We start from the raw sequence: 14,096 nt of genomic DNA on the forward strand, positions 1-14,096 counted from the left end.
TTTACGGTAAGATACCTTCTATGCTTATGTGGTATGATTTTCATGGTAATATTTATGCTTAAGCTATGCATGAAAAACCATAATATGATTATGGTGGACAAGTCCACAAAGTTAGATATCTATTTATGCCTTAGGACAAGTCCGAAGGGCACCGGCATGTCGGAATATGGAAGTATGGGTTTGATTGCTTTCTTTGGTGTAGTATTATCATGATAAATGTTCAAGCATGGTATCTTACTGAGTATTTCCTTATACTCAAAGTATGTTATGCTAAACTTTTCAGATCCATGATCGTTGGAATGACGAGAGTCAGTTGGTCGAACCGATGATGGATTAAGGTTAAGGATGTTTTGAATCTAAAGTTTCTTTCGTGTATTTTGTTCAAGGAATGTTTCCATCTATTTCTCTTAAAGTATCATGTATAAATTTGTACATGACATGATGTAATATGGTATTAAAAGTAAATTATGTGAATATATCTTCCATATTACGATAAGAGACGTTTTTTTAAAGTTATTTTCCTTACAAAAGATAAAAGACAGAAACAGGGCAGTTTCTGGAGTCAATTTCAAAAATGATGTTTCTAACTCTATAAACGTCCATTTGAGATTATAAAAATATGTCTGTTTTCCCCTTTGAGTTTTCTAAGTATGGCCGAAGGAATCACTCAATTTGGATATCTATGGTCTGATTTATCAAGGTTTTAACGTCCAAAGGTCAATCTGGATTCCCTGTGTAATACTTCACTGTTTTCAGTAAAACGTCTATATCATATGATCTTGGAAAATTTTCATAATTTAACCTAGAAAACTACTTGAAATTATCTTTCTAATGCCACAAATTTCATAGAAAACGGAGTTGGGATGAATTTTATAAAAATTGTCAAACTTACTGCCCCAACTAATCTTGACAGTGCCGAGGCCGTATATGTGAAGCATAATTCCTTGTCGATGTGCACTTTTATCGGCCATCAAATTTTATAAGAATTATTTTACCAAGTTGAAAATAAGTTTTTAACATGTAATATTTCTATTTAAGAATATTTACATGTACCAAAGGCAAAAGTTATTATGTAAAGTACGTGGCCCTCGAAGCTTAAGTTCGGGGCGCTTCATTACCCCTGTTGGACAGTTTAAATTTCAAACAGTTTTTTCATCCAATTGACACTTGACAAGAATGCAAGTGTCAAATAACGTGTCAAAAATTAGTGTTCAAATAGCAGAGTTCAATCGGTAAGGACCTTGTAACATGTAAACTATGGTGCAAACTTTAGTTTACACTTTGCCATGGGACATTTCCCTCTTGGACAGTTTATATTTCAAACAGTTTTTCCATCCAACTGACACTTGACAACAATGCAAGTGTCAAACAACGTGCCAAAAATCAGCGTACAAAAAGCAAAGTTCAATCGATAAGAACCGTGCTACATGTACACTATAGTGTACACTTTAGTTTACACTTTGCAACGTGACATTATCCTATTGGACAGTTTAAATTTCGAATAGTTTTCCCATCCAATTGACACTTGACAACAATGCAATTGTCCAACAACGAGTCGAAACTTAGTGTACCAATAGCAAAGTTCAATCGATGGGGACCTTGCTACATGTACACAATGGTGTACACAATTAAGTTTACACTTTTCCACGTGTCATTACCCTGCTAGATAGCTTATATGTCAAACAGTTTTTCCATCCAGTTGACACTTGACAGCAATTCAAGTGTCAAACAATGTGTCTAAAAATAGTGTACAAATAACAAAGTTTAATTGGTAAGGACTTCGCTACACGTAAACTATGGTGTACACTTTAGTTTACACTTTACCACGTAACATTACCTTGTTGGACAGTTTAAATTTCAAAAAATTTTCCCATCCAATTGACACTTGACAACAATGCAAGTGTCAAAAAATGTGTCAAAAATCAGTGTACAAAAAGGAAAGTTCAATCGGTAAGAACCTTGCTACATGTACACTATGGTGTACACTTTAGTTTACACTTTACAACGTGACATTACCCTGTTGGACAATTTAAATTTCAAACAGCTTTCCCATCCAATTGACACTTGACATCAATGCAAGTGTCAAGCAACGTGTCAAAAATCAGTGTACAAATAGCAAAGTCCAATCAGTAACGACCTTACTACATGTAGACTATGGTGTACACTTTAGTTTACACTTTGCCACATGACATTACCCTATTAGACAGTTTGTATTTCGAACAATTTTCCCATCCAATTGACACTTGACAACAATGCAAGTGTTAAACAACGTGTCGAAAATTAGTGTACAAATAGCAAAGTTCAATAGGTGAGGACCTTGCTACATATATACTATGCTGTACACACTTAAGTTTACACTTTGCCATATGACATTATCCTGCTGGACAGTTTATATTTCAAACAATTTTCCCATCCAATTTACACTTGAATGCAATTCAAGTTTCAAACAACGTGTCTAAAATCAGCGTACAAATAGCAAAGTTCAATCGGTAAGGACTTTGTACATGTAAAATATGGTGTACACTTTAGTTTACACTTTGCCAGGTGACATTACCCCGTTGGACAGTTTAAATTTCAAACAATTTTCCCATCAAATTGATACTTAACAGCAATGCAAGTCTCAAACAACGTGTCAAAATTTTGTGTACAAATTGCAAAGTTCAATCGGTATGAAACTTGTTGCATGTACACTATGGTGTACACTTTAGTTTACACTTTGCAACGTTACATCACCCTGTTGGACAGTTTAAATTTTAAACAGTTTTACCATCCAATTAACACTTGGCAGCAATGCAAGTGTCAAACAAAGTGTCGAAAATTAGTGGACAAATAGCAAAGTTCAATTGGTAAGGACTTGCTACATGTAAACTGAGTTCATTCGGTAAGGACCTTGCTACATGTAAACTACAATGTAAACTTTAGTTTACACTTTACAACGAGACAGTACCCGGTTGGACAGTTTAAATTTCAAAAAGTTTTCCCATCCAATCGACACTTGACAACAATGCAAGTGTCAAATAACATTTCAAAAATCAGTGTTCAAATAGTAAAGTTGAATCGGTAAGGACCTTGCAACATGTAAACTATGGTGTACACTTTAGTTTACACTTTGCCATGGGACATTTCCCTCTTGGATTGTGTAACGCCCCGACCCCTAGTGGACCGGAACGCTACTTACTTTACTTAGCTTAACCGGTGGTTTAGTAACAAGTGTATACGTTTTAGCGAAAGCTTACATCTTCGGATAATAATTTAAATAACAATACTTCAACTACTTTAAATAAAAACACTGAATCATTTTTTAAAACAACAAAATGTAATTTATTTGAAGAAAACATAACTTGTTCTGGCATTCTACGTTATTCAAAACTTTAACGAAATAACATTGGAAAACATTTCATAAAAATAAATCCAAATCACTTATTCACCGAATTTCCACGGGCTCGTTGCATCACTCTCCATCTTCTCCTCCATCCTTGCCCGAGGTAGAATTCCTTCAATCTGTAGAGATGGGATTAAACCCGTGAGTTGAAAAACTCAATAGGTATCATAGGTGCATTCGTGATCAAGCTATACATTTCAAAACATTAACTTTATAACTTTTCATACATGCCGTACCCGGAGGCACCATTTGAGATGAAGGGGTATGCCGTATCCGAGGGCACCATTTGACATACGAACATTTCTTCAACATAGAGGGGTATGCTGTACCGGAGTACCATTTCTAGGAGTTACGCTTCTTCTTTACAAACAACACCGGCGCACCCCATGGAGATACGCTTGGTTGTATGAAACCCATATCTAGGAGTTCTTGCAACTGCTTCTTTAATTCTTGTAGTTCCTTTGGGGCCATTCAGTATGGGGCCTTTGATACTGGCGCCGCCCCGGGAATTAGGATCGGGTGGAATACTAGATAGGTCTTTTGGAAACACATCTACAAATTCCCGTACTACTGGTACATCTTCAACCCTTATCGTCTCTTGTTTCCCTCCTGAGATACTTACTAGATATCCTTGACATGTTTCTTTTCTCAACATCTTCTCAGCTTGTAAAGCCGATACTAGTTGGATAAGGGGTTTCGTCTTCATTCGAAGGAACAAAAATGGTTCCTCTCCTGGTTTCTGAAATGATACTTCCATTTCCTTACATCGGATGGTGGCGTAATTACAACCTAACCAATCCATGCCTAGTATTAGATCAAAATCCTTCATTTCTATCATGTTTAAGTTCGCTTCCATTGGTTTTCCCTCAACTTCGATACTTATTGACTTGGCTATTCTATCAATATTCAAAGGGTTGCCCGAAGGAATACTAACTTCTAATGTACCTTCCGACTTATCACAGGTAATACTAGATTTAGCCATAAAAGTTGTTGAAGCAAAGGAGTGTGTAGCTCCTAAATCAAACAATACATAAGTAGGTGTATTGGCTATCAGTAGAGTACCTGCTATGACATTAGAGTTTCCTCTGCATCCTGTTGAGTCAATGCAAAAGTCGTGCTTTCCCTTTCTGGTTATGGTCGCTATTATCATCCTTCTTCTAGGTATGTGTGGGACAATCCCTAATGATATGTCCTGGCTTGCCACATCGAAAATAGACATTTTTCCCTTGTAAGCACTCACCATGATGTGTCCTTCCATACTTAGAACAAGGCGCAATAACTGGCACAATGCTTTTGCTGACATTGGCTCCGCCATTAGCTTTCTTGTTCTACACTTGCCTTTTCCCTTGTCCTGGCCATTCCATTTCCTCTTTCCCATGTTACCATTGTCCGGTTGATTGAACAGTTGACCATGTTGTTCGACGCTAGTTTTCTGGTACCAAATAGCATGAGCTCTTTCCATCATTTCACGGTATGTGGTGAAGCGATGGGACATAAGTATCATGCTTATATTCGAGTTTAGCCCTTGTTCAAACCTTCGTACCTTCTTATCCTCCGTATCCACCAGATGTGGAGCATACCTTGAAAGTTGATCAAACTTCCTCTCATACTCAGTCAGGGACATAGTCTTTTGCTTGATTTGGAGGAATTCACTTTCTTTGTGATCCCTCAAGGACTGGGGAAAGTACTTGTCCATTACTTCCCCTTTGAATTACTCCCAAGTCAATTCTACTAGTTACTCAGGGGTCCTTGTCCTTGACATTGAGTCCCACTAGTGACTTGCATCACCGGAGAACATGAACTCAGTACACTGGACTTTTTGAGTGTCTATGCACCCTATCAGTAGGAATATATACTCCAACTTGTGAAGCCACTCCTCGACTGCAAGTGGATCAGCTGCTTCGTTGAAGGTAGGAGGCTTGTGCCTTCGAAATCGGTCGACCACTGAAGCATGGTTTGGAACATTAGGAGCTAGTGGTAGGGGTTGAGCTTGGTTCGGGTTTTGCCTGCCTAGGTCTTAAACCACTCGGAGGAGGTCCCTTATCGAGTTTTAGTTTGCGAGGGCCATTTCCTTTAGGCAAAACATATGGTTCTTATTAGTTCATTCTTCGAATACTAAAGCAAAGAAGATAGTATTTTATTTCTTGACATAAGGGAAGCTATTATAAGGATTTAAATCTAATCCCTATAAGTTCTACAGATCTTCTTAGGTGGAGCTTCATCTTCGGAGGAGTCTTCCGCCTCAGGTCTGGACTCTATGTCCATCTCAACCTATGGCTCAGGCCCAGGATCATTCTCTAAATCATCCTTGAGTTCTTCTTCGGGATCTTCTTCCTCAGCCAAAGGTTCCTCCTCAGGCTCCTCATGGATTTCATCATCCCACAAATCAATCAGGGCATGGCAGTACCTCTCAAACTCAAATAGGTTTGGGTCGCCTTCTAACATTTCATCTCTAATCGTGACTCCCATATCTCTCCATTGAGGTGGGAGGGAGTGTATGAGGTTATTTATGGCCTCAATATGCGTGATCTCCATACCAGCATTAACTGCTGTCATGCATCTCTCATAGATATCATACACATGTTCACTAAGCGGTTGGGTCGGATCAGTTACATAGTTTTCATAGGAATGAATAGCAATTCTACGGTTCAATGCTTCTCTATATGCCCTAGCCGTTCTACGAGCCATAACTGGTGCATTTTCAAATACATCATACTTTTTCTTTGCTTAAAGAAAACATGCAAATATTTAAACTTGCATATCATGCAATTCCCTTTAAGCCTTTAGCTTTTGCCCAAGTCTATTACATATCTTTAAATAACACATCTCTAAATCATATCAAAGCATCATAACATAAACATAATCATTAACTTTAAACATGAACATACCTGGGCCATAGGATGAGATTAATGGATGGATGCACGATGCCATCGAATACCTTAAACTTTTCATTTTCCTTTTGTTTTAAAAAAAAACATACTTGGTCTACAGAAGCGGCTAAACCATGCTCTGATACCATACTGTAACGCCCCGGCCCCTAGTGGACCGGATCGCTACTTACTTTACTTAGCTTAACCGGTGTTTTAGTAACAAGTGTATACATTTTAGCAGAAGCTTACATCTTCGGATAATAATTTAAATAACAATAATTCAAGTACTTTAAACAAAAACACTAAATCATTTTTGAAAACAGCAAAATATAATTTATTTGAAGAAAACATAACTTGTTCTCGCATTCTACGTTATTCAAAACTTTAAAGAAATAACATTGGAAAACATTTCATAAAAATAAATCCAAATCACTTATTCATCGGATTTCCATGAGCTCGTTGCATCACTCTCCATCTTTTCCTCCATCCATGCCCGAGGTAGAATTCCTTCAATCTGTATAGATGGGATTAAACCCGTGAGTTGAAAAACTCAATAGGTGTCATAGGTGCATTTGTGATCAAGCTATACATTTCAAAACATTAACTTTATAACTTTTCATACATGCCGTACCCGGAGGCACCATTTGACATGAAGGGGTATGCCGTATCCGAGGGCACCATTTGACATACTAACATTTCTTCAACATAGAGGGGTATGCCGCACCGGAGTACCATTTGACATACTAACATTAACATGAATCGAAACTTATAATTTAACACGATTAAACACATTGCACCTCTACCTACCTTGATTGATGCTTTTGAAACTTTGAAAACTTTGATGAAACTTGGACGTTGAAAGAAATGCACTCCTTGGATGTTTGAAAACCATTGAGAATTGATGCTTGAAAACACTTCTTAAACTTTTAGGAAAAATAGTTTTTCTCCCTCTCTTTTTCTCTCTTGGAAACTCTTTCTTAAGTATGTAAAAGCTTTTGCTTTTGGTGTGAGAAAAATGAGTGAAATGAGGTCTCTATTTATAGATAAATATCCCATAACTTAAAGCAAATGAAGGGTCAAATTTCATTTAAGAGAGAAAATATGGGTGTCATTTAAGTTTGAGGTTAAATGCTTCAATTTAGTGGGGTTTTTATTGCCAAAAATGTGGGTGGCCCTTTGAGAAAACAATTGATGAAAATAAATATTTAAATTCTAGAGAAAAACGAGAATTTTCATTTCAGGCAGTTTCGGTCGACCGGTTGTAGTCCGGTTGACACTACACAGCTTTTAGTATTTCTCTCATAACTTCTTCTCCCAATATCCGATTGAGGTAATTCAAAGTGCGTTGGAAAGCTAACTCAAGGAGCTACAACTTTCTTTTATATATTATTTTCCAAATCGAATGTTTCCTTTATCAAAAATGGGTCTCAAATGAGACTAAAAATCTGAAGTATACTTTAGTCATCCAATATTCATGTCTTAGTGCCACTAAGGTATCTAGAATTATTTGGGGTTCTACACAACGTGTCAAAAATCTGTGTACAAATACAAAGTTCAATCGGTATGAACATTGCTTCATGTACACAATGGTATAACTTTAGTTTACACTTTCCCACGTGACATTTCCCTGTTGGACAGTTTATATTTCAAATAGCTTTCCCATCCAATTGACGATTGACAACAATGCAAGTGTCAGACAACGTGACAAAAATCAGTGTGCAAATAGCAAAGTTCAATCTATAAGAACCTTTCTACATGTACATTATGGTGTACACATTTAAGTTTACACTTTGCCACGTGACATTACCCTGCTGGACAGTTTAAATTTCAAATAATTTTCCCATCCAATTAACACTTGACAACAATGCAAGTGTCAAACAACGTGCCAAAAACCAGTGTACAAATAGCAAAGTTCAATCAGTAAGGACCTATGGTGTACACTTTGCCATGTGACATTTCCTTGTTGGACAGTTTATATTTCAAGCTATTTTCCCATCCAATTGACACTTGACAACAATGCAAGTGTCAAATAGCGTGTCAAAAATCAATGTACAAATAGCAAACTTCAATCTGTAAGAACCTTTCTACATATACACTATGGTGTACACACTTAAGTTTACACTTTGCCACGTGACATTACCCTGCTGGACAGTTTAAATTTCAAGTAATTTTCCCATCCATTGACACTTGACAACAATACAAGTGTCAAACAACATGTCAAAAACTAGTGTACAAAATAGCGAAGTTCGATCGGTATGACTCTTGCTTCATGTACACCATAGTGTGCACTGTAGTTTACACTTTACCACGGGAAATTTTCTCGTTGGTCAGTTTATATGTCAAACAGTTTTCCCATACAATTGACAATTGACAACAATGCAAGTGTCAAACAACGTGTCAAAAATTAGTGGGTAAATAGCAAAGTTCAATCGTTAAAAACCTTTCTACATATACACTATGGTGTTCACACTTAAGTTTACACTTTGCCACGTGACATTACCCTGCTAGACAGTTTAAATTTCAATTAGTTTTTCCATACAATTGACACTTGACAATAATGTAAGTGTCAAAAAACGTGTCAAAAATCGGTGTACAAATAGCAAAGTTCAATCGATACGGCCCTTTCTACATGTAAACTATGGTGTACACTTTAGTTTATACTTTGCCACGTGACATTTCCCGATTGGAACCTTGCTACCTGTACACTATGGTGTACACACTTAAGTTTACGCTTTACCATGTAATGTTACCCTACTGGACTGTTTAAATTTCAAATAGTTTTCCCATTCAATTGACACTTGACAACAATGCAAGTGTCAAACAACGTGTCAAAAATTAGTGTACAAGTAGCAAAGTTCATTCAGTAAGAACATTGCTAAATGTAAACTATGGTGTACACTTTACTCAACACTTTTCCACCTGACATTTCCCTGTTGAACAACTTCTATTTCAAATAGTTTTCCCGTCCAATTGAGACTTGACAATAATGCAAGTGTCAAACAATGTGTCAAAAATTAGTGTACAAATAGCAAGGTTCAACATGTAAGAACCTTGCTACAAGTACATTATTGTGTACACACATAAGTTTACACTTTGCCACGTGACATTATCCTGCTGGGCTGTTTATATTTCAAATAGTTTTCCCATACAATTGACACATGAAAACAATGCAAGTGTCAAACAACGTGTCAAAAATAAGTGTACAAATAGCAAAGTTCAAATGGTAAGGACCTTACAACATGTAAACTATGGTGGACACTTTAGCTTACACTTTGTCACGTGACATTTCCCTGTTGGACTGCTTGTATTTCAAACAGTTTTCCCATCCAATTAACACTTGACAACAATGCAAGTGTCAAACAATGCGTCAAAAATTAGTGTACAAATAGCAAAGTTCAATCGGTAAGAACCTTACTACATGTACACTATGGTGTACACTTTAGTTTATATTTTGCCACGTGACATTTCCCATTTGGGCAATCTATATTTCGAATAGTTTTCCCATCCAATTGACACTTAACAACAATACAAGTGAAACAACGTGTTGAAAAATAGTGTACAAATAGCAAAGTTCAATCGGTGAGGACCTTACTACATGTACACTATGGACTACACACTTAAGTTTATACTTTTCCACGTGACATTACCCTGCTGGACAGTTCAAATTTCAAAAAATTTTCCCATCCAATTGACACTTGACAACAATGCAAATGTCAAACAACGTGTGTAAAATTAGTGTACAAATAGCAAAGTTCAATTGGTAGGAACCTTGTTTCATGTGCATTATAGTGTACACTTTAGTTTACACTTTGTAATGTGACATTACCCTGTTGACAATTTAAATTTCGAACAGTTTTTCCATCCAATTGACACTTGACAACGATGCAAGTGTCCAACAACGTGTCGAAAATTAGATTACAAGTAGCAAAGTTCAATCGGTGAGGACCTTGCCACATGTACACTATGGTGCACACTTTAGTTCACACTTTGCAACGTGGTATTACCCTGTTGGACAGTTTAAATTTCAAATAGTTTTTCCATCCAATTGACACTTAACAACAATGCAACTGTTAAACAACATGTCAAAAATCAGTGTACAAATAGCAAAGTTCTATCGGTAAGGACCTTGCTACATGTAAACAAAGTTCAATCAATAAGGACCTTGCTCAATGTAAACTATGATGTACACTTGAGTTTACACCTTGCCATGTGATATTACTCTGTTGGACAGTTTAAATTTCAAACAGTTTTCCCATCCAATTGATACTTGACAACAATGCAAGTCTCAAACAATGTGTAAAAAATTAGTGTACAAATAACAAAGTTCAATCGGTATGAACGTTGCTACATATAAATTATGGTGTATACACTTACGTTTACACTTTACCACGTGGTATTACCCTGCTGGACAGTTTAAATTTCAAATTGTTTTCCCATCCAATTGACACTGGACAACAATGTAAGTGTCAACCAACGTGCCAAAAATCAGTGTACAAATAGCAAAGTTCAATCGGTAAGGACCTTGCTACATGTAAACTATGGTATACACTTTAGTTTACACTTTGCCACGTAACATTACCCTGTTGGACAATTTAAATTTCTAACAATTTTCCCATCTAGTTGACACTTGACAACAATGTAAGCGTCAAACAACGTGTCAAAAATCGGTGTACAAATAGCAAAGTTCAATCGGTAACGACCTTGCCACATGTAAACTATGGTGTACACTTTAGTTTACACTTTGCCACGAGACATTACCCTATTGGACGGTTTATATTTTGAACAATTTTCTCATCCAATTGACACTTGACAACAATGCAAGTGTCAAAGAACATTTCAAAATCAGTGTACAAATAGGAAAGTTCAATCAGTAACGCCATTGCTACATGCAAACTATGGTGTACACTTTAGGTTACACTTTGCCACGTAATATTACCCTATTGGACAGTTTATATTTCGACCAGTTTTCCTTTTCAATTGAGACTTGACAACAATCCAAGTGTCAAAAAACGTGTTGAAAATTAGTGTACAAATAGAAAATTTCAATCGGTGAGGTCCTTGCTACATGTACACTATGATGTACACACTTAAGTTTATACTTCGCCACGTGACATTACCCTGCTAGACAGTTTAAATTTCAAATAGTTTTTCCATCCAATTGACACTTGACAACAATTCAAGTATAAAAAATATGTCAAAAATTAGTGTACAAATTGCAAAGTTCAATCGGTAAGAACCTTGCTACATGTACACAATGGTGTACACTTAAGTTTACACTTTGCCACGTGACATTTCCCTGTTGGAAAGTTTAAATTTCAAATAGTTTTCCTATTCAATTGACACTTAACAACAATGCAAGTATCAAACGTGTCAAAAATCAGTGTACAAATAGTAAATTTCAATCGGTAAGAACCTTGCTACATGTAAACTATGGTGTACACTTTAATTTACACATTGCAACGTGACATTACCCTGTTGGGCATCTTAAATTTCAAACAGTTTTCCCATCCAATTGACACTTGATGGCAATGCAAGTGTCAAACAACACGTCAAAAATCAGTGTACAAATACCAAAGTTCAATCGGTAACGCCCTTGCTACATGCAAACTATGGTATACACTCTAGTTTACACTTTGCCACGTGATATTACCCTATTCGACAGTTTATATTTCGAATAATTTTCCCTTCCAATTGAGACTTGACAACAATGCAAATGTCAAAAAACGTGTCGAAAATTAGTGTTAAAATAGAAAATTTCAATCGGTGAGGATCTTGCTACATGTACACTATGTTGTACACACTTAAGTTATACTTTGCCACGTGACATTACCCTACTAGACAGTTTAAATTTCAAATAGTTTTCCCATCTAATTGAAAAAATATGTTAAAAATCAGTGTACAAATTTTAAAGTTTAATCGGTAAGAACCTTGCTACATGTACACTATGGTGTACACTTAAGTTTATACTGTGCCACGTGATATTTCCTTGTTGGAAAGTTTAAATTTCAAATAGTTTTTCCATCCAATTGACACTTGACAACTATGCAAGTGTCAAACAACGCGTCAAAAATCTGTGTACAAATAGCAAAGTTCAATCGGTATGAACATTGCTTCATGTACACTATGGTGTACACTTTATTTTACACTTTGCCATGTGACATTTCCATGTTGGACAGTTTATATTTCAAACAGTTTTCCCATCCAATTGATAATTGACAACAATGCAAGTGACAAACAATGTGTCAAAAATCAGTGTACAAATAGCAAAGTTCAATCTGTAAGAACCTTTTTACATGTACACTATGGTGTACACACTTAAGTTTACACTTTGCAACATGACATTACCTTGCTGGACAGTTTAAACTTTAGATAATTTTCCCATCCATTTAACACTTGACAACAATGCAAGTGTCAAACAACATGTCAAAAACCAGTGTACAAATAGCAAAGTTCAATCGGTAAGGTCCTTGCTACATGTAAACTATGGTATACACTTTAGTTTACACTTTACCACGTGACATTTCCTTGTTGGATAGTCTATATTTCAAACTATTTTCCCATCCAATTGACACTTGAAAACAATGCAAGTGTCAAACAACGTGTCAAAAGTCAGTGTATAAATAGCAAACTTCAATCTGTAAGAACCTTTTTACATATACACTATAGTGTACACACTTTAGTTTACACTTTGCCACGTGACATTACCCTGTTACATAGTTTAAATTTCAAATAATTTTCCCATCCAATTGACACTTGACAGCAATGCAAGTGCCAAACAATGTATCAAAAACCAGTGTACAAATAGTAAAGTTCAATCGGTATGAACCTTGCCTCATATACACCTTGGTGTACACTATAGTTTACACTTTGCCACGTGACGTTTCCCCATTGGACAGTTTATATTTCAAACAGTTTTCCCATCCAATTGACAATTGAAAACAATGCAACTTTCAAACAACGTGTCAACAATCAGTATACAAATAACAAAGTTCAATCGGTAAGAACCTTTCTACATATACACTATGGTGTTCACACTTAAGTTTACACTTTACCACGTGACATTTCCCTGCTAGACAGTTTAAATTTAAAAAAACTTTTCCTATCCAATTGACACTTGACAACAATGCAAGTGTCAAGAAACGTGTCAAAAACCAATGTACAAATAGTAAAGTTCAATCGGCAAGGACCTTGCAACATATAAACTATGGTGTACACTTTAGTTTACACTTTATCACGTGACATTTCCCGGTTGGAACCTTGCTAAATGTACAGTATGGTGTACACACTTAAGTTTACACTTTCTCACATGACGTTACCCTACTGGACTATTTAAATTTCAAATAGTTTTCCCATCCAATTGACACTTGTCAACAATACAAGTGTCAAACAACGTGTAAAATATAAGTGTACAAGTAGCAAAGTTCATTCGGTAAGAACCTTGCTATATGTAAACTATGGTGTACACTTTAGTCTACACTTTGCCACCTGACATTTCCCTGTTGAATATGTTATATTTCAAACAGTTTTCCCATCCAATTGACACTTGACAACAATGCAAGTGTCAAACAACGTGTTAAAAATCATTGTACAAATATCAAAGTTCAATCGGTAAGGACCTTGCCACATGTAAACTATGGTGTACACTTTAGTTTGCACTTTGCCACGTAACATTTCCCCGTTGGACTGTTTATATTTCAAACAGTTTTCCCATCCAATTAACACTTGAAAACAATGTAAGTGTCAAACAACGTGTCAAAAATCAGTTTACAAATGGCAAAATTCAATCGGTAAGAACCTTGCTACATGTACACTATGGTGTACATTTAAGTTTACACTTTGCCACG

The 14,096-nt window shown here is 36.2% G+C and overlaps 1 protein-coding gene across 1 annotated transcript in view; it reads left to right on the forward strand.

Annotated features, from left to right (window-relative positions):
* The window catches only part of LOC111377832, a 7,230-nt gene extending 3,313 nt beyond the window's left edge, over positions 1 to 3,917 (forward strand). Inside the window, exon 2 of the mRNA XM_023000959.1 lies at positions 3,839 to 3,917. Within this exon, the coding sequence (XP_022856727.1) occupies positions 3,839 to 3,917 (79 nt within the window). The remainder of the gene's footprint in view (positions 1 to 3,838) is intronic.
* The last annotated feature ends 10,179 nt before the right edge of the window (positions 3,918 to 14,096 follow it).

The sequence above is a fragment of the Olea europaea genome, unplaced genomic scaffold (assembly GCF_002742605.1).
Source record: "Olea europaea var. sylvestris unplaced genomic scaffold, O_europaea_v1 scaffold173, whole genome shotgun sequence".
Taxonomy (NCBI): domain Eukaryota; kingdom Viridiplantae; phylum Streptophyta; class Magnoliopsida; order Lamiales; family Oleaceae; genus Olea; species Olea europaea.